Source organism: Entelurus aequoreus, linkage group LG15 (assembly GCF_033978785.1).
Source record: "Entelurus aequoreus isolate RoL-2023_Sb linkage group LG15, RoL_Eaeq_v1.1, whole genome shotgun sequence".
Classification (NCBI taxonomy): Eukaryota; Metazoa; Chordata; class Actinopteri; order Syngnathiformes; family Syngnathidae; genus Entelurus; species Entelurus aequoreus.
The window spans coordinates 33,149,869-33,172,398 of record NC_084745.1 but is presented as its reverse complement, the minus strand read 5'-3'; the positions used below and the strand labels follow the sequence as shown (position 1 = coordinate 33,172,398).

At 38.1% G+C, this 22,530-nt stretch overlaps 1 protein-coding gene across 1 annotated transcript; it reads right to left on the bottom strand.

The window, feature by feature from the left end:
* Nucleotides 1–13,322: 13,322 nt before the first annotated feature.
* On the bottom strand, nt 13,323–21,681 carry bloc1s5 (biogenesis of lysosomal organelles complex-1, subunit 5, muted). Its single transcript, XM_062022039.1, has 5 exons — nt 21,374–21,681; nt 21,120–21,202; nt 20,905–21,034; nt 19,738–19,796; nt 13,323–13,876 (listed from the first exon to the last, which is right to left on the bottom strand). The coding sequence occupies exons 1-5, from the start codon at nt 21,414–21,416 to the stop codon at nt 13,700–13,702; spliced, it is 492 nt and encodes a 163-aa protein (XP_061878023.1). The 5' UTR covers nt 21,417–21,681; the 3' UTR covers nt 13,323–13,699.
* Nucleotides 21,682–22,530: the final 849 nt, after the last annotated feature.

Here is a 22,530-nt window from a genome sequence, read left to right as displayed (position 1 = left end):
TTATAGGCACAAAGTTCAAAAGCCAGCATCTGTGATGGTATGGGGGTGTATTAGTGCCCAAGGCATGGGTAACTTACACATCTGTGAAGGCACCATTAATGCTGAAAGGTTAATACAGGTTTTGGAGCAACATATGTTGCCATCCAAGCAACGTTATCATGGACACCCCTGAAATTATTTCAGGGACGTCCCTGAAATAAGTGTTACAACAGCGTGGCTTCATAATAAAAGAGTGCGGGTACTAGACTGGCCTGCCTGTAGTCCAGACCTGTCTCCCATTGAAAATGTGTGGTGCATTATGAAGCCTAAAATACCAGAACGGAGACCCCGGACTGTTGAACAACTTAAGCTGTACATCAAGCAAGAATGGGAAATAATTCCACCTGAAAAGCTTCAAAAATTGGTCTCCTCAGTTCCCAAATGTTTACTGAGTGTTGTTAAAGGAAAGGCCATGTAACAGTGGTAAAAATGCCCCTGTGCCAACTTTTTTGCAATGTGTTGCTGCCATTAAATTCTAAGTTAATGATTATTTTCAAAAAAAAAATTTAGTTTCTCAGTTCGAACATTAAATATCTTGTCTTTGCAGTCTATTCAGTTGAATATAAGTCGACAAGGATTTGCAAATCATTGTATTCTGTTTTTATTTACGAATCATACAACGTGCCAACTTCACTGCTTTTGGTTTTTGTACAATATAAAATGTTGATACCATCCTTGTATCGTGATAATGCACATTGACACATTCTAGATGCGTCACGCAAAATTGACAGCGACAAGCAAATGAACGTGTCCTCAACATACTGTAGCATTCTAGCTTGCGACTAACGTCCCTCCACAGTGCAAAGTCACTTATAAGTCAACAATCCTTGCTTCCATTGCGGAAAATAAAATATGAAGGAGACAAAGGGCAAGGAATAGCTGAACATGCTAATCGCTAAGCTAGAGCTCTTTAATGTGAACACAGGTGGGCGAATTGATACAAATAGTGACAGTAATGATACCAAGTGTAGTATCAGTGTGGTCGATACTACAGTGGTTAGATCGATATTTATATATTCTCAAAATCTGTTGTCATTTTTGTTTTTGTTTACAAATTTAGGAAGTAAGTCTCTTGACACAGAAAGCCTTTAAGGGCAAAAACCAACCCAGCAGGCACAAGAAATTGAAACAACGTTGAGAATTTGTTAAATTAGGTCCTGACGATGGGCAACTCATAAGTGGGAAAAGCATGGCTCAGTTAGTAGGGCGGCTGTGCCATTCAACTTGAGGTTTCCAGGTTCGATTCCAGACTCAGCCATCCTAGTCACTGCCGTTATGTACTTGGGAAAGACACTTTACCCTTGCTCCCAGTGCCACCCAAACCGGTTTAAATGCAGCCTAAACGGGTTTTCACTATGTAAAGTACTTTGAGTCTCTAAAGAAAAATCGCTATATAATTCACTTTACAACTTAACATTGAAACAACATGCTTTTAGACGACGTCTAATCAATGTTGGGTTCTGACTTTGATTTGACCATTGAATTAGTGTGATATCCCAACCGATATTCTACAGTCTATGATTTGCTATGCCCCTACTCTTCAGGGCGCAGCCTACAGTCTTCAGGCCAGGGTCTTCTAAAAAACCCCAAAACTTGTTTTAAAACCTGTGGAGACCTAGCATTTCAGGCTATAGCTCCCAGACTCTGGAACAGAGGTGGGTAGAGTAGCCAGAAATTGTACTCAAGTAAGAGTACTGTTACTTTAGAGATGTATTACTCAAGTAAAAGTAAGGAGTAGTCACCCAAATATTTACTTGAGTAAAAGTAAAAAGTATGTTGTGAAAAAACTAGTAAGTACTGAGTAACTGATGAGTAACCTGTTCGTTTAATGATGACGGCAACACATAATGCACAGAAACATAAAAATAGCAATGAGCAAATTCAGAGCCAGGAATATCTCTTAAGCAACTAAAACATTAATATATATTAAATAATAATACATTAACATAAAAAAATTAAGGCAAATTGAGCCACAATAACTTAACAGCAGCTCAGTAGGCAGAGATTACAAAGGAAAATAACAAGTTAGCCTTTACGCAAACCATAAACTGATAGGTGTGGGCTGCACGTGGCTTTGGAGCATTCAAAGCTGCTTACACGGTCACTAAGGTGGGCACCTTGTTTGACATGTCAACTTAATGTGTATTATTTTTATCCATGAGAGCATTTTTGTTGTAAATTGTGAGGTGTGTGTTAAAATCAAGGTTGTTTTTACAAATGATGACAGATGTGAACAAGAGCATGTATTGTCTTTGTGTGATGATGCAAATGAGGTGTGGTTGTATTGTATATCAAGTATGTGTCCATGAAAGGGCATTTTATGACTTTTTTCTTAATACTTGTGTATGATTTTATTGTCATAATTTTATTGCATGATTTTGGTATCCCTTTAATTTAGATGTAAATGAGCTATTTAGCTATAATCTAGTACAGAACATATCTGTCTTTGAGCTCAATGTTTCTGTGCATTGTCTCTTCAAATAAAGACTAAACTAACTAAACCTGGGAACACACTGTGCACTTCTGATTGGTGTTTCTATGCATTCGTGTGTGTGTGTGTGTGCGACTGTGCGTGTGTGTCTATGAGGCTGCAGTGCGTTAATAAATGTCCCCACACGGTGTACATTTGACAGTGATTCATAGCATCACATCAGCCTACGGTGACAGCCAAAATATCTACTAACGTTACTTACCGCGATGTGCTTCCTCAAATTTGACGTTGAGTTCATGTAAGCTTAAGCTTGTTAATCACGTGACCGACTGGCTCTGTTTGATTGGTGAAACGGAGTCAAACGTCACCAGTGACTGCATGTGATTGGTGAAACGCAGGCATGCGATAAATCTTACTTTGAAGGTCTGTCTGACAGACCAAAACAAACAAAGCGTGCATTAACAGATCGATAAAAATCAGTAGCGAGTAGCGAGCTGAATGTAGATAAATGGAGCGGAGTAAAAGTAGCGTTTCTTCTCTATAAATATACTCAAGTAAAAGTAAAAGTATGTTGCATTAAAACTACTCTTAGAAGTACAATTCATCCGAAAAGTTACTAAAGTAGATGTAACGGAGTAAATGTAGCGCGTTACTACCCACCCCAGAGTCTGGAACAATTTGCACCAGTCCCTCCGTGATCTTGACTGTGTTGAAAATTTTAAAAAACATTTGAAAAATTCTCTTTTTAGTAAAGCTTTTAGTTAACACACCTTTTAACTATCATTTTTAATCCACTTTGTATCCTTTTTATGAAGTTGCCACTGTTGTTTTAAGTTAATTGTTGTTTTACTTCACCTATGTTTTGTAAAGCGCTTTGTGATTTTATCTGTGAAAAGCGCTTTATAAATAAAATGTACTTTCTTACTTACAAGTTGTAAGAAGCAACATGCTTTTTGACCATGTTTAATGTCAGGTTGTGACGCTGATTTGACTTTGGAAATTTGGTCATTTCCCAACCAACATTGTGGATATAACCTTAAACATCCACATTGTCTCAATTTACAAATACAACCGTTTTGCAACACAGCATAAGTGACAAGCGGTAGAAAATGGATGGATGGCTGGATTTCAAAGTCAGTTTTAAAGTACATGTATGTATAATAAATGTATCAATGTCCTATGTCTGCTGGGAAAAGATTAAAATATATTACATTCTGTCAGTCTTGAACCCTAAGTTGAAGACACAGATGACGACATGCAGGTAGGAATCTATTTGATGTCAAAAACAAGGTAGGAATGCAAATGCATTTACAAGCACAAGCAAAACAACAACCACAAAACAACAGCAAGCAATGATCCAGCATGCACAGAAGGGCAGGGCTGGCATAAAAAGAAGCCTGATTGGCAACCTGCAGCGCCCGGGCCAGAGGTGCGGTTGAGGCAAACAGATAATAAAAACCGTAATAAGAGCGCAGAAAAAGAACTTAATACAAAAATAAGAAAATATACAATCAGAGTCAGTAGTAGGAAACTAAATATTGAATTAATATTGTTACACTGCCATACTGTGTTTGTGTGTGATTATAATTGTAATCGGAAATTGAATCTTGAATATTTTAAGTATCGGCATTGCAATACTGCCCCTGTATTTGGTATCGGTTCCATAATCAAATGTGTAGTATCGCCATCAAACAAGAGAATAATCAGTGTTTATTACATTTTAATATAAGTTTAGATGGAGTCATCTTCTTAGATTAAGAATAGTTTTGACAAAATAATACAACAGCAGCAGCCAAAGTAGGAGTCTTTGAAACCCGTCTTTTATCATTTATATACCCAATAATATATTGTGACATATGTTATCACGGGCAGGGCCGTCTTACCCTAAGGGGGGGCACCTCTAAAAAAAACAACCTAAACATCCCTACCTCCCACCGCCCTAAAAACACAGTTAAAAATAAATAAATCATGATTTCACTCAACAGCAACAATGCAAAAATATCAGAATCATTTTTTTTAATGCACATCTGTGCTGGTGTAACAGAAGCTGTGCTTTTAGCTCAGTAGTCAGCACGCTTGCCTCTCACACCGGCAACCTGGGTTCGCGCCCCGCTTGGAGCAGGAGGAAAAAACAACACAGCTCAGAGAGCCAGTACAAAAATTGCTACACGAAGCTGAGCTGTCTGTGATTGACAGCTGTAAACACCAATCATTGCAGTCTGCCGTCAAAATCGGGGACTCCTGATTGGGTGGGGGCCCCTGGACCTCAGCCATGCATTATCACGGGAGGCTGCAATATATGCTCTTTTCCTTCCAAAAGTAGACAGACAATATCGTTTATAAACACAGTAGAGACATCTATGTAGTCATACATAGGATTTTATATACTGTACATAAATGCAGTTTGATTTTATTGGAGTTCCACAGCAGGGCATATAAGTGATTGATTGGCTTTCAATGAGGATATTAGATGCTCCGTGGAGATCTCATGAGTTGGCTCAGTGAGAACAACAGGGGAGAAATTCCATCGTCTTTTCACTCAATGAGACCACAAGCTTTTTTTTTTTTTAGTGTTATGCTTTGTACAATGTTCACAAGCTTGTCTTTTTCTGGGCTTTAGTCCAGTTTAAATAAGATAATAAAATATTCAAGGATTACCTTAAAAAAAAAAAAAAAGATGTCTATCATTATTTTGATTGATTTGGAAGAGTTTTTTGGGAGTTTGACTGTGCTAAAAAGAATCCCAGAGTTACTTCCACTTTTTTCTTTGTGTCATTTTATTATCCTATTGACCCGAATATAAGACGCTTATTAATATTTTGACAAAATAAATATTAGAATGCTGTTTTACATTCAAGTCATGCAGAACACTTTAAAAGTGACCTTTATTTTTGTTCCACAAAAGGTATTTGTAACATTGTGACATCAGAAAAATACCAACTTACTATGGAAAACTGGGAAGGTGAAGGCCATTGTTTTAGGACGTTTTTGGCAGTGAGGTCATACATTCCAAAGCTTCTGGAACCTAAACGACTTCAAGTTTGTTTCTGCTAGTGGCCGACAACATCCCGAATCCCTCAGGCTATTGTTTGCTCCATGATTGACTAAGTAAGGTGTTTGTTGTTACTGGACTCGTTATCAGTATGTCTTGGACCTGCCTGACCTGGAAGGAATTCACCAGACTTGACTCTTGCATGACACTAAACAATATGCTCAACTGTTTGTTGTTAGGAATATTGTATTATGCACTAAGAAACATTAGCTTTCAATAATAATTTGTCAACTTGATCGACACAATGTCATTGTATTTGTTTTACACAAACGTATTAAGTTATGATAAGTTAAAATAAACATTTAATATAATGAAAGCACAACTGAATACGAAACAAAATGAAGACTTCCACTTTGCCAACATGCTCAAAATACACAAAACAAGTACAAAAATATGAATACATTTTGTTTGTATTAATAAGTTATTAAAAATATTCAGTTCAAAATAATAGGCTAAAATTGAATTATTAACAGTGAAAAAAATATTAAAATGAAAAAACTAAAACTAAAATACTTATTAAACAGCCTACGGTAAAATGTAAATACCAATAGTAAAAATAATTGATAACATTAAAAAATAAATACTATTTCAATCGAATCCAAATATATTAATTGGAAAATAGCGTTAGGTAAATTGTTAATAATACTAATACTAAAAAATAAAAATTATACAACTAACAATAAATAGTAATTACATTTCATTTTAAATTAGCTAAATATAAATGTGCTTATTAAGGAGATGAACACATGTAGGGAAAAACAAACCCTCAAAACAACAAAATACAAACATGCAGCTTATTAAGGTCCACACCAAAGATTTAATGGCTTACTTTGTGTCAATAAATAAAATATAAACCTTTCCTGTCAACATGTCACACAGAATTATATTACACAAAGATATTACGTTACAATTAATGCTGTCAAATTATTATTTGGATCAAATTAATCACACTTTTGTATTTGGGTTAATTACAGCTACTCATTTGCATATTTTTAATTCACTTAAAAAAGACCCCAGTATTTGAACACAAATGCAATGTTATTGTCCGAATGTCAAACAGGACCATTCTTAAATGTTTTATTTGAATGCATGTCATTTCTTTGCTCTCCTGTTACAGTTTTACCTGAAGTCCAGTCAGTGAAATTTGCCAGCAAGCACACCAGTCGGGGTCTCCTCAGTCATCTTTTGTTTCCTTTTGTTTTGTTGTTTGTCTATGCATGGTGCAATGGCATGTGCGCAATATGTACTATTTATTGCTAATTTCTTGCTTTTTTTTGTCGTTTTATTTTTAGAGCTGTATGTAGAAATGGCGCCACTGAAGCGGTAGCTGGTTGCATCAGCTCTGTGTTCGTTTTAATGTTGTTTATGTTGTTCGTTTTCTTTAAAATATCAGTAGAGTGGAAAAATAAGTGGACTTTGTATGCTTAATTGTGTTTCATTGTATCCTTAGACCATATCCGATTGTATTTATAATCCGCAAAGTATGTAAAAATACAGTTTAAACATCACAAATGTTGCACATTCATTTTGAAAAAATTCCGCTCCGAATACCTTCAGCTATACCCGGAGTTTGACGTCACAATGGGAACGCTTCTGCACTCTGGTCATAGTATCAGATTAGTCATACTGGAAATACGCAAAAATTAGAAAGATATGTGCTGTCTATCATTCACAATCCCTATGTAAGATGGTCAATGTGGGTGCTCTATTTCGCCCACAAACCCCTCTAAATAACCATCCAAAACCCATCAACATAACTCTTTATACATTTCGAGACCTGAATAATAATCAAATATTAGCGATGTTGTTTTTATAAGCGCTAACACACACAAACTATGATACAGACAGCTAAGTAGCCCTCTGGTATCTTTACTGTGAGCTGGCCGCGACGTCCTGTTGCTCCCGCATCATCGCGTCTCGGCTCGTCAAAGATATTTTACATTATAAATCATGCCTCTCATTTGGATCGTAGAAGAGTTTAGCCATAAATCTCGAAGCTGTTCATCTGTGACATCCAATGTATACCCGGAGATGGAGACAAACGCACACAACCGCAGGCAGTGTCTGTAGGGAGACTTCCTTGTTAACCCTTCGTGTGCATCATGATTAATTAAAGTGTGAAGTGAATTATATTTGCATAACGCTTTTCTCTAGTGACAAAGCGTTTTACATGGTGAAACCTATTATCTAAGTTACATTTAAACCAGTGTGGGTGGCACTGGGAGCAGGTGGGTAAAGTATCTTGCCCAAGGACACAACTGCAGTGACTAGGACGGTAGAAGCGGGGATCGAACCTGGAACCCTCATGTTGCTGGCAAGGCCGCTCTACCAACCGAGCCACGCCGCCCCACAATTCCTCTAAACGGGAAGATATGGACATCTTATCAGTCGTCATCGAAGTAAGAGCAGACATTGTACAGTAAGCTATCGTTTTATTATATTGTAGTCTGTATTTATTGTTTAGCACTTAGCAATACTGCCACATGATGCTATAGTGTTTCACTAAAGCTGGATTTGTTTAGCAGAGCTTCTAAAACTTGTAGCTCATCCTCCTTATATTCCGGATCAACAATAGAAGGTTCTGGATCATAATTTTGCCCAAAGTAATCGTTGTTGGCTCTCACAAAGTCTGCACAATTTGCATTTTTTTTGGTGGGAAAGGGAACTGCGGTTACTACCTCTACGTCACACGATCATGTGAAAGGCTTCCTCATTAACTCTCAAAATGACTCGGGAATCTCTAAGAGATTGATGTTTTTTTTTCCATATCTATTTATTCGCAAACTTTGGAAGTCTTTAGGTGTCATAAATCAGATACAGTATAAATAGCTTCAATATAGAGGCAACTTGTTTTTGACTCTACTGGTACTTTAACGTGTCTCTCATGTTTTCACCTTTTTTGAATCTGCACTGCAACCACATAATTTCCCCATTTTGGGATAAATAAAAGTCTATTCACCTATCCCAGGGGTCGGCAACCCAAAATGTTGAAAGAGCCATATTGGACCACAAATACAAAAAAAGTAAATCGGTCTGGAGCCGCAAAATATTAAAAGACTTATATAAGTGTTATAATGATGGCAACTCATGATGTAAGTGGCTAATTAGTTATATTAGTCTACTATCAAAATGACTATGTGTCGAAGGCTGACACAAATTTTTGTTGACAGAAATGTAATATTCATTGTACACATTTTTACAACATTGGAAAACATTAATAAAACTTCTCAGAGGGTAAGATAACTCCTGGAAACGACTATTAGAATGGCCAAAGGTATAGACGTGTGTGTCCAAGTTAAAGGAAATGTTGTCTTCTTCTAATGGATTTATTACAATCTTTGCAAGATGGGTAAAGTTTGCTGTGGCCTGGAACAACATGGCACACAAACAACTTTCAGAAATACAGCCAATATTACATACAGATAATGTGTCATGAGACATGGAAAAATAAACTAAATACACAGAGGACATAAGTAAAGGAAATTAAATGAGCTCAAATATACCTACAAATGAGGCATAATGATGCAATATGTACATACAGCTAGCCTAAATAGCATGTTAGCATCGATTAGCCTGCAGTCATGCAGTGACCAAATATGCCCGATGAGCGCTCCAACAAGTCAATAACATCAACAAAGCTCACCTTTGTGCATTCACCCACAGCATAAAATGTTTGGTGGACAAAATGAGACAGAGGAGTGGCATAAAACACGTCTTTCTGTGGCAGCGTCGGAGAAAGTTATACATGTAAACACACTGCTGAGTCACAGGCCACACAACGGTAAGTTCAAGAGCCGCTGAAATTAGTAGGACAAAACGGCGCTCGCCAAATACTCTCATCAGTGAAGCATAAACAGACATATTAAACAGTAGGCTTTCTAACAATTAGGAAGGTTTGTGTCATGTTTGTCCTCCTACAGAAACCATATTACAACAAAAAACTTTTTTCACCCCATTTATTTTCCATTTCCATACATTTTTGAAAAAGCTCCATGGAGCCACCAGGGCGCCGCTAAAGATGTGGCTCTAGAGCCGCGGGTTGCTGACCCCCGACCTATCCTATATTTGCACTGACGTACGCATTGCCCTGATCACTGACCGTACAACAAGCCGTGCAGACATTCAGGTAACCATCCACGGTTTAGGTAAGGAGCATGTGCGGGCAAAATAAATAGCATGAATAATTTGTGTCGTTGGCCCATTTATTGCATTTAATTTATTGGCTTTTTGTGCCACCCAGTGCTCATCTTCTTCGCTATACTGTCCGACAGGGCTGCTAAACTACCCTCTGAGAAATATCAATTTCTTAATGAGTTTTACTGCCACTTGGAGATCCGTCTCCCATTTAGTAACCACAGGGGGGAACATTCTCCAGAGCCAAAGAATTCATATCAGCACCTGCATTACCATCCACCCAGGAAGCATCACCGCTACCCTGGAGTGTTGTTATGCTGGGCTTATTAACTTGGAAGCACGGTGCTTTTGTTCGCTGGCATTTTCATTCGGGACCCTCCGTAATTGAGTAACAGGGGCCCATCTTGTAGCACAATAGTGCAAAAAAAGAGGCTGAGAATTCTCATAAGCTGCCAGGAAAGCTGGGGTGAATCAAATAGCTCACGTCCCATTCTTCCCGCACTCAACTTGTGTCCTGAAGACCTGCTTTTTCTCATATGTCCACCCCAGTGAAAAGTGATCACAGAGGCTGCGGAGAAAATGCAAAGTTTGGTTGAAACTTTAGCGCTCCTTGGGAATTTTTGTTTCTTTAAGGACGTTCCGATCTCACATTAGTTTGCTATAATTGAAGCTGATACAGCACAACCTTGAAGTTGGTTGGCGGTAGTTCCCAAAGTGAATTAGAGTCACAATAGAGTGAAAAGCGGGTACATTATGACGCCACAAACTGTTTTAAAAAGGCTTTGTATCAGGTTTTTCAAAGTTGAATGGTTGCAGTCTCCTTATCTTCTACAGCACCAGACTGCTGCACACTTTCCTTTATTTAGCATTTATGTTGGCACGGAGCACCGCAGCTCTATGGCTTTCGTGTCCCCGACGAACAGGAACTCCAACACACTGCTCACTTGTTAACAATGAGAGTGTTTTGACTGACGCCACCACTGTATTAGTATGCAAGCTGGAAGCAGACACGTTAGGAGGTAGGTACAGTAGATGTGTATAAAGATACACACATGTAGGTTGTTCGCTGTAGATGGGTCTGGAGGTAGAGATTTACAGAATGTATAGGTATGTGGCTAGATGGAATTACAGGGGCTTATTGTGGCCCCATTTTGGTCTTTAATATCTTTTTTTCCTGAAGGACCCTCATCCCACCCTGAACTTAACGTCTTTGCCTCACATACACACACACTCAGTATGTTGACATGCACTAAAAACACATTGACTTCAGATGGTTGAAACTAGATTTTTATTAACACATGTAAAAAAACCTTTGTCATGTTTTTGCATGCAGCTTATATGTCTCCAGATTTGTGACTTAATCATACAACCGATCATTATTCCGTAATAGTAGTGCATCTATTGGGGGGGGGGGGGGGGGGGGGTTAAGCCTCCCTCATGTCTTTCAAAACTAGTGACGCCTCCGTTTCAAATTTTAAATAAAAGTCCTTGAACGCACCACAATTATGTGGTATGAGATGCAAAAATAATACTTAAATGTCGTCACAAAACGAATTTTTAAAAATCTTTCTCCTATTACCTCATCCTTGTTCCCAAATGTTGGTGCGAATGTGAGCTTTGATGACGTTATGCCGTCTGTGCTGAAAAGTGTTCAATGCTGGGTTTGTTGCAACCAGGAGGAATGAACCATTTTGTATTTTGAAAAGGGGGTAGGTAGCATCCTAATTCATAATTTGATTCAAACAATCCTTTTATTGAACTTTGACATTATATTTTATAACTAATGGATTAAAAAAGAAAAAAAAATGATATCCAAAAGCTGTAGGCCATAATAATGAGGCCCCCCCTATTGATTGTGGCCTTAAACAACCACATAGTGCTTATGGTAGTTAGGTACAGTCACCCCTTGCCACATTCGCTATATTCCGTATTTATGACCTATACTAAGCATTTTTAAGCATAAAATTGGCAAAATTACCTAATAAAATCAATACTAAAGTAGTAGTAGTCACTAGATGAGACAAAACCAACCAGAGAGTGCTGTTCAGGATCATGGCCACACAGCACCAGGCAGCATTACCATATTAGATTAAGAGTGTGAAGGTGACTATGTGGGTTTTATTTCATGTCTATAAGGCTCTCAATGTTAGACATTGTATTTGGGGGGCGTAAACAGTTTTTTTATGCACGAGCTTCGACAATATTCAATTAATGAATAATTCCTACCAGTCAGGTCCGGAACCAGTTAACGGCAATAAAGGAAGGATTACTGTGTAAATTAGCTGGTTTGATATGTAAAGATAAAAGGCCCGTGGTATATAAATAAGTAGGTATAGGAAGGTGATCCTAATGTGCCAGCATCCAGCTGAAGTCCAAATTCATTAGAAAAGCAAGTGGTGAACATTGTCACGTCAGTCCTGAGAAGAAACCTCGCCCTCGTCTTTCTCCACTTGTGGATGTGACCTTTCACAGGCTCTGTTTTTCTTGCTTTCCAGTCAAACCAAAAAATAAACAAGGGCAGATGAAAAAGGTGCCTAGCTGGCAGAGGGCAGCCATGTTTCCGTCTTGTCACTGCTTATTAGGCAATGATGAGCTGTCTCCACCTTGGACAGCTGCACCGCGTCACCGCCACACATACACCTCAGTGAAGTGCGCACAGAGCAAATTGGGGTTGGCCCTTTTCCTGCGAACATCTGCTGGCGTGGCCGTGCCCTCTCTGATCTCCTGACACCGCGACTACCACCTTCTGCCATCCCTGACTCTTTGACACACAACACACACACACATTTATATATGCAAAGGAAACGAAGCGTGACCTTGCATGAGAGTTTAAGGAGCCATGAGCCAAGTGGAGGGGTGGGGTGCTTGCACCTGAGCAGCTTTATTCTAATTTCTTTGATGGAGGCCTGCTGCAGACCAAACACTTTCAGTGCAAAATATGGAAACTTCTAGAAGTACAAAACCCTTCATGTGTCTGTGTTACATATACGTGTGCAGAAGATTACCACACCATATCCAACCACACATCTGGATAGTCTCATTTAATCTATTACCCTGTGAAGGACAAACACATTAACAGTGTACTTGCACCACCTAGTGGCGAGGTTGGTGACTTACAGTTTCATCAATTTAAATGTCATCTTACGCTAGAATACTTAAATATAGGGATGTCCGATAATGGCTTTTTGCCGATATCCGATATTCCGATATTGTCCAACTCTTTAATTACCGATACCGATATCAACCGATATCGATATCAACCGATATATACAGTCGTGGAATTAACACATTATTATGTCTAATTTGGACAACCAGGTATGGTGAAGATAAGGTACTTTTAAAAAACAATTACAAAATAAAATAAGATAAATTAAAAACATTTTCTTGAATAAAAAAGAAAGTAAAACAATATAAAAACAGTTACATAGAAACTAGTAATTAATGAAAATGAGTAACATTAACTGTTAAAGGTTAGTACTATTAGTGGACCAGCAGCACGCACAATCATGTGTGCTTACGGACTGTATCCCTGCAGACTGTATTGATATATAATGTAGGAACCAGAATATTAATAACAGAAAGAAACAACCCTTTTGTGTGAATGAGGAGGGAGGTTTTTTGGGTTGGTGCAATAATTGTAAGTGTATCTTGTGTTTTTTATGTTGATTTAATTAAAAAAAAAAAAAAAAAACCCCAGATACTGATAATAAAAAAACCGTTACCGATAATTTCCGATATTACATTTTAACGCATTTATCGGCCGATAATATCGGCAGGCCGATATTATCGGACATCCCTACTTAAATACAATTCTATAATAAAAAAAAGATACTGCAATCCTTTGGATGAAGCATGCCAAAAAATGTTGTCAAAGTGATTCTCCCCCAGGTTTAAAAAACGTTTTAACCCGCCATTTTAATTGAAATTAAATATAATTACATGATAGCAATTAAAAAAAAAAATGTGGACAACTTTAAAAAGATCTTTGTTTTTCTGAAAATGCTGAACTGACAATTAAGGTTTGTGTGGATCACTTTGCATTGCTAAACATCTAATAATAACTTATCCAGATCCTTCTTTTTCTCACTGTAATGAGTGCTGAGTTGTCCCACAGCCTTGGCATGTTCTTCTTCCACTTCTTCCTTTAGCCTCTGCTGCTCTTTCAGGAAGTCTGCCCACTCTTCTTTCATACGCTCCATGTTTTCCTGCAGTTGAACACTCTGAAAGGACAGGTGAAAATAAACATTGAAAACAAAATTCATTAATTTTTAAAATGTATTTCTATATATCGTATATTCGTTAGAGTGAGCAGAGTTGCGGCAGCTTTTGGTCCCCCAAACATAAACGCCCCAAAATATTTTGGGCGGAGACGAGTCAAACACTTGCACCATGCAGGAAAAGGACAGCCCAAGATGGCCACAAGCTCACTGATTGTGCAAAACTTGTTAAAAAAGAGAGTATTAATCTCAATTGGACTTTCCTGGGTAAAGATTAAAAAAAAAGATTGGCTCAGTGGTGCTGCTCTTATTTGCTGTGAAATGCAACAAGGGACAGCACGGCGTGACTCCACTGATCAGCGGTCAAATGCACCGACGGATGAAGAGCTGGGGCCGTACTTATCAAGCTTCTTAGAATTACTCCTAAGAAGTCTGCTAAGAGTTGACTTAAGAGTAAATAAATTATTCGCTGAAAGCTGCACTTAAAAGTTAGTTATCAAGCGTCTTACTCACACTTTCAGCGAAGTGTAGGACTGAATCTTAAGTGTCACACTCAGAGCTGAATTACGACATTACTATGTGCCGTAAACGGAATTTTAGGTGACGTCATTTCTGTGTCCATAGAAATGACCAATCACGGAATGGAATCCGTTTTCTAAGAATAAAGAAATATCTTGGAAATATTTAAGTGGACAATGGGAGTGTATATTTTGACAATAAACTACAAAATAATACAAAACAAACTAGTCCCCGCCGGCACTCACGCAACTGCTCCCTCTCTTCTATCGCCCACACACTCACTGACGTCACTCACCTCACGACCACACACATACGCTACTGTCATAACATGTTCTTTCCAATTCATTAATTAGGCAACTAATTTGAAACTGGTGTGGGTGGCTCTATATATACTAGCCCACTGCAGACACATGCAGAAATCAACAAGGAATCGAAAAGTATTAAATCTGTGACAAAAATAATATCCGCTCTGTCTAAACGATACCGTTTGATCAGCTGCTCGTCATCAAAAAAAACAAAAACATTGTTCCGTTCCCTGAACGTTCGCGCACGTCTCTCTCGCCTCAGTGCCATCCCCTGTTGGCAACTCCTAACCACTTAAGACACCTCTGAAGGTCTCTTAAATATCGTGGAGAGTAGGAGTGATTCTTAGACTTAAGAACGTTGATAAAAAGCTTTTATTCTTAAGTTTGAGAGTAGGACTAAATTTCGCAAATTCTCAGGACTTAAGTGTAAAATGGCACTCTAAGAAGCTTGATAAGTACGGCCCCTGGGGCCGTACTTATCAAGCTTCTCAGAATTACTCCTAAGAAGTCTGCTAAGAGTTAACTTAAGAGTAAATAAATTATTCGCTGAAAGCTGCACTTAAAAGTTAGTTATCAAGCGTCTTACTCACACTTTCAGCGAAGTGTAGGACTGAATCTTAAGTGTCACACTCAGAGCTGAATTACGACATTACTATGTGCCGTAAATGGAATTTTAGGTGACGTCATTTCTGTGTCCATAGAAATGACCAATCACGGAAGGGAATCCGTTGTCTAAGAATAAAGAAATATCTTGGAAATATTTAAGTGGACAATGGGAGTGTATATTTTGACAATAAACTACAAAATAATACAAAACAAACTAGTCCCCGCCGGCACTCACGCTACCGCTCCCTCTCTTCTGTCGCCCACACACTCACTGACGTCACTCACCTCACGGCCACACACATACGCTACTGTCATAACATTTTCTTTCCAATTCATGAATTAGGCGACTAATTTGAAACTGGTGTGGGTGGCTCTATATATACTAGCCCACTGCAGCCACATGCAGAAATCAACATGGAATCGAAAAGTATTAAATCTGTGACAAAAATAATACCCGCTCTGTCTAAACGATACCGTTTGATCAGCTGCTCGTCATCAAACAAATCCAGAACATCGTTCCGCTCCCTGAATGTTCACGCACGTCTCTCTCGCCTCAGTGCCATCCCCTGCTGGCAACTCCTAACCACTTAAGACACCTCTGAAGGTCTCTTAAATATCGTGGAGAGTAGGAGTGATTCTTAGACTTAAGAACGTTGATAAATAGCTTTTATTCTTAAGTTTGAGAGTAGGACTAAATTTCGCAAATTCTCAGGACTTAAGTGTAAAATGGCACTCTAAGAAGCTTGATAAGTACGGCCCCTGGCCTCCAAAGCAAGTAAAATCAGAACAAGAGAAACCTTGGATTTCATTTGAAGGTATTACTATGTTGACATAAAACGTTGTGGTATAAACACCGCTAAGATAATGACAACAGAAATTACACATCCTGTTTGGTAGTCATTGGTGGTGCACTAGCTTACATTTTTGGAGGTGTTTTGAATCTCACCCAGGACATACAGGGCAAACAAACTAAATCATTATGCAATCTCAAAAACAATTCTTTACTATGTTGATTTTGAACATAAAATAAATTACTGAACAATTGTTACCCACCTATTCATATTACTCTAAAGTATATATGCATCTAATCCCTTCCTTCTTTTTTTTCATTCATCTTATTTTTCTGCCTTAATTAGGTCATTTTGCTTGGATTGTCAAAAAATGCAAATGGTACAACACAGCAACATAAAGCCACAACACAACTTATTTCGGCTACAGCACGATTGTAAAAGCCACAACAACGTTAAGATACAACACAAGTGACAGCAGACTTAGTTTTGCCAAAGTACTAAATGGCTAAGGCGGAAAGTTTTAATCCACAAAGTTGGAAAAGTGAAAGTAAGTTATTGTGATCAATGTAATTTCTGACTGACATGAAGCATTAATAATGTACTTTTTGAAGTATTTGTGAAGTTATTTTTCTCCACCTCAGCCACTTTATCCATGACTTTCAAGGCCTGGCTCTGCAGAGAAGTGATGGGTCTGATTGTAGAGGGCGATGCCTGAGCCCAAGTTGAAACACAATAGGACGGATGTGAAAGTTGGTTACTTTTTGCCAGTTTTGCCAGTATGTGCTTTTCAAATTTAAAGTTGTGGGTTTAGCCCCAAAGATTTAAATTCAGTAACCTCCCGTATTTCACAACTTTGCAAAGAGATTTTAAATGCCGCTGTTTTCGAACTAGAAATGCATACCGTTGTTTGCAAGTCATTTCATCTAATTACATTCTATATATTCAACTTAAAACGAATGCGTACGCTTAAAATAAATATGATTAATACAATCAATTCAAATAAGGCTATAAAAGTTGGGCTGCACGATTGAGAAATAAACCTGACTGCGAGTTTTCTCTCTAAAATTGCGATACGATTTGCCATTTAAAAACTATATTTTAATCATTAAATTGCATAAAACTGCAAAAATAAGTGGAGGAAGACATGTTACTTTTAGACTGTCAATCAACATATTCTGGTCTCAAGGTGCCACACATTAGATAATATAATAATAATAATAATAATAATAATAATAGACAATATGCATTGATTAAAAACATATAGCTGCTTCAGACAGACTCAGAGCTTTTGTCTACAACTAATTACTACTCCAATCTCATCCGCCTCAATAAAAACAATCCTAAATATTTGTTCAGTACAGTAGAATCGCTAACCCAACAAGGGACTCCTCCCAGTAGCTCCACCCATTTGGCTGATGACTTTATGAATTTCTTTAATAAGAAACTAATTAGAAAGGAGATTAAAGACAAGGCGTCCCAGCTACAACTGGTTTCTATTAACACAGATATGAATGTAAGTACGACGGGTATTGCCCTCCAAAATAATCTCTCTCTTTTTGATGAATTAACAGAGAAACTCCTGCAACATGTACAATAAATGTGACAAAACAAACATGTTTATTCCTGGGAAACTTATCAAGGAGCTGTTTGTAATATTAGGACCATCAGTGCTAAATATTATTAACTTATCACTTTCCTCTGGCACTGCTCCCCCGGCATTCAAAAAAGCGGTTATTCATCCTCTGCTCAAAAGACCTAACCTCGATCCTGACCTCATGTTAAACCTCCCTTTATTTCGAAAATCCTCAACAAAAATTGTTGCGCAGCAGCTAAATGAACACTTAGCGTCTAACAATCTCTGAACCCTTTCAGTCCGTTTTTAGGACAAATCAATCTACGGAGACAGCCCTCACAAAAATTACTAATGATCTATTGCAAACTATGGATGCTGATGAGTCACCCATGTTGCTGCTACTTGATCTTAGCGCTGCTTTTGATAGGGTCGACCATAACATTTTATTAGAACGGAACATATCAAAACATGTATTGGTATGTCAGACTTGGCCTTTTCTTGCGGTCCCCTTCAAAGGTTTATCTTTACACCCATTGGTTTGAGTTTTTTATTGCACTGATGTGGGATCTTGTGCAGCCCTTTGAGACACTTGTGATTAAGGGCTATATAAATAATCTTTGATTGACATTATGCTCTTAAACTGAATAACCAATAAAAACTACACAGTGATTATAATGTAATCATAATATGAAATAATGCAAGTAACCATTTAAAAGGATATACTATTTCTCATTACCTTAAAATTGTTTACATTACAGGTATACTGTAATTGGAAGGTACATAACTTTGTTGTCATAAATAAAAAAAATAAATTGGACTAATTTCTGTATCAAAAATTTCACTTAAATATTGAACATTTTAAAAGGGGAGTGCACTTTTTGGGGAATTTTGCCTATCGTTCACAATCATTATGAAAGACAAGACGGATGTACTTTTTTAATGCATTCTAATTTATATGAAGGTCCGCTTGCAATGGAGCCAATGGGAGGCCCTCTATTCCCCCCATAAGACCCAATAAATATGGTATTTAGAACGCACAAAAAAATAAAAACATTTGTGTTCTTGTCTTAAGGATTGTGAATGATAGGCAAAATTTAAAAAAAAGTGCAGTTTCCATTTAAAGTGCATTTTTTCTCAGTTGGAAAAACGAGGTCTAATGTCTTTTTGTTTATTGCCATCACAGGATCAAGGCATTCTCCTTCGTTAGTCCGTGTTGATGGGCGTATGTTGCTTGTCCAATTTGAAGCTGAAATATTACCACAACGGGACATTTGGCTTTGTCATCATATCTATTTTCCTCCTAATAACTTTGCGGCACTTCTCACTGGCGAGTTGCGAGTAGGAAGGCTGTCTGTATGCGCTTCCTGCACGTGTTAAGCTGGCGGTCTTGCTCTCTGCCAACCAACACAGATTGTGGATGAGTGAAAAGAGAGCTGAGTGCATTCAGTTAGGTCTATAAACATGCTGAGGGGCTGAGAGCGATGCACAGAGTGAGACGTTGTTCTCCCTGTTTGAAGCGAGAGACTAACAAAAGCGAGGCTCGACAATTCTGATTGGCAAATATCTATCCATCCATCCATCCATTTTCTACCGCTTGTCCCGTTCGAGGTCACAGGGGGTGCTGGATCTCAGCTGCATTCGGGCGGAAGGCGGGGTACACCCTGGACAAGTCCCCACCTCATCGCAGGGCCAACACAGATATACAGACAACATTCATACTCACTCACATTCATACACTCGGGCCAACTTAGTGTTGTGCATGTCTTTGGAGGTGGGGGGAAGCCAGAGTACCCGGAGGGAACCCACGCAGTCACAGGGAGAACATGCAAACTCCAAACAGAAAGACCCCGAGCCCGGGGATCGAACCCAGGACCTTCGTATTGTGCCACCACTAACCCCTGTGTCACCGTGCTGCCCATTTCACTCAAATGCCGGTGATGGTAGAGAACCCCCCCCCCCCAAAAAAAACCCCAAAAACCCCAGCCTCTTGCTAGTTATTTATTGAACTGATTAAAACTTTGATGTAGATCAATATGCAGCTCATTATGCAAAGCTTCCTTTTTATTTTACCTGCTCTGCTTTTAGCTCTCTCTGCTGGATTCTTTCTGCCATGTGATTAGCAGCCTCCACTGTAAAACAGAAACAACCTCAACTGTGATCAGGTTTATTGTCACACATCTCATTTTAATCAGGGCAAAGCCGTAATTATTTTCTATATTGTCAACTTTTTTCTTTTGGGAGATTTTCAAAACCTTCATTTATAATATTCAACATTTACATACAATCAAAGAAATAATAATAATCAAAACAAGAACAGAAACAGTACAAAACCGCACCAAACTCAAAGCAACTAAAGAAGAATGCAAAATATTAATGTAGCAATGTGTAAAGCCATAAATTCACACACGTTCCGTAAATAATCCAGATTTGGAGCACAGCATCATAGTTTTCATAGTTTTTTGGTTGTTTATAGGTAGAAAGCGTTTTAAAGTAAATTTTTAATTCTTTTTTAAAAGGCACAAAAAATTGCTTGGTTATTGAAAAACTTACATTTATGAATACTTAGCCAATATTATAATGAGGTTGCAAAGGTAAAATTCATTTTCAAATTTGATATCATACTGTGTAAATCCAAATAGCACATCTTTCAAACAAAGCACAAATTTGTCATGAATATTGTCCAGGATGAAACAACAGATGCCCTGCCATAGTGATCGAGTGCTTTCACAACTCCGGGGGGTATATATATATATATATATATATATATATATATATATATATATATATATATATATATATATAAAAAATGGACTAGTAAGGACAGATTTTTAAAAAAATAATTTAAAAACTTTTTTTTTTTTTTTAACTTGCGACTTCCCGCGGGCAGGATTTTAGACGCTGAGGGGCCGTATCCGGCCCGCGGGCCGTAGTTTGGGGACCCCTGCTTTACAGGGTAATAACGATGAATGATTTTGAAAGAAATCTCTTTGACTTTGTTCGTAAGTAAATACCTGTTATGAAGAGACCATGTTTTGACCCAGCAGATGTCATTCACAACATTATTCCAGAGCGCAATTACATAGGAGACAGACACACAATCATTTTAAAATAAACTGCGGATTTTTCTGATTAAAACAAAGTTTCCCTACAGGAGTGTCAAGTGGGTCATTCACAATTTTTACAGCAGAAAGAGGAAATGAGTACAACATATATTGTCAACTTCTACATCATACTTACATCGACCAAAGACGTCAGACAGCTGCTGCTTCATGCCTTCCAAATCTTCAGGAAGCATTTGCTCGTTTGTTTCCTGCACCATTTTGTGGAGGTTCTCCAGTAGTCTCATCTCCCTGTGTCCTCTTTTCTCCTGGGCCAACAGCAGAGGAAATGTTAGTGTGCAGTTCTGGGTTTTTAAAAGGCAAATTTGCTACGTTTTATATTCTGTAGTACACCTCAAACTCTTTGACAAAGTAGCGGATCTCTGCATTGACAATGGGTCTGTGGTCCAACAGTCGAGACTGGATATCACCGACGTCTGCAGGAGCAACAAACACAAACAATTAAATGCTTGCTGTATTGTTCATCCATGTTTGTTCTGATTAAACGTTATTGTGGTGTAATCATTACTATATGGCTAAAGCCTACTATATTTTAAACATACAGGTATTTCGCTATTTACGCACTTATGACAGGGAAGTCAACTTACCTTTAATGATCCTGTCCATGTTTACAAACTCTAAACACGTCATTCATTGGTAAAATAGCATTTGAATAGCTAGCTGCTAACCGGAAGCTAATTACTAAAAGAGCAATAATATTATCTTCCGAACTCTAAGCAAACTGGAGGAGCACAGACATAACCTATGCGTTGTAAAGTATAAGTACATAGAACTGTAACGTATTTATGTTTTATATATATATATATATATATATATCGAAAAGGTGTTATCGTATTGTAATCATGTGAATAGAAAGCAGCTGACAGCAATCATAACAAACATTTACTACTACTTCCGGTTACAAGCGACTGGGTTAAACCAAGTCGCTAAAAAAGTAGGGGCGTACCATTGTGTTGGACGCCCTTATTTGTTGATTTACCGCTTTTTGAGTAAATTTCGTGTAATATTCTTTATATGAATAGTTACAGACAATACTTACTTGAAAATAATGTGTTGATTTGTAAATAGGTAGAAAATGAATGCTAGGAGTGTAGCAGTCCAGCAGATGTCAGTCTTGCTCTGTGGAGATTCTTTAGTAATTAGTTGACTATAAAACTCCCTTTTCCTTTTAAGACATACATTTGTATCAAATTTTAATATGCTTTCACCGAAATGGACTGAACATACACTGTATTGCCAAAAGTATTTGGCCACCTGCCTTGACTCACATAGGAACTTGAAGTGGCATCCCATTCCTAACCCATAGGGTTCAATATGATGTCGGTCCACCTTTTTCAACTCTTCTGGGAAGGCTGTCCACAAGGTTGCTGAGTGTATTTATCGGAATTTTCGACCATTCTTCTAAAAGCGCATTGGTGAGGTCACACACTGATGTTGGTTGAGAAAGCCTGGCTCTCAGTCTCCGTTCTAATTCATCCCAGAGGTGTTCTATCGGAATCAGGTCAGGACTCTGTGCAAGCCAGTCAAGTTCATCCACACCAGACTCTGTCACATGTCTTTATGGACCTTGCTTTGTGCACTGGTGCACAGTCATGTTGGATGAGGAAGGGGCCCTCTCCAAACTGTTCCCACAAGGTTGGGAGCATGGAATTGTCCAAAATGTTTTGGTATCCTGGAGCATTCAAAGTTAATTTGACTGGAACTAAGGAGCCAAGCCCAACTCCTGAAAAACAACCCCACATCA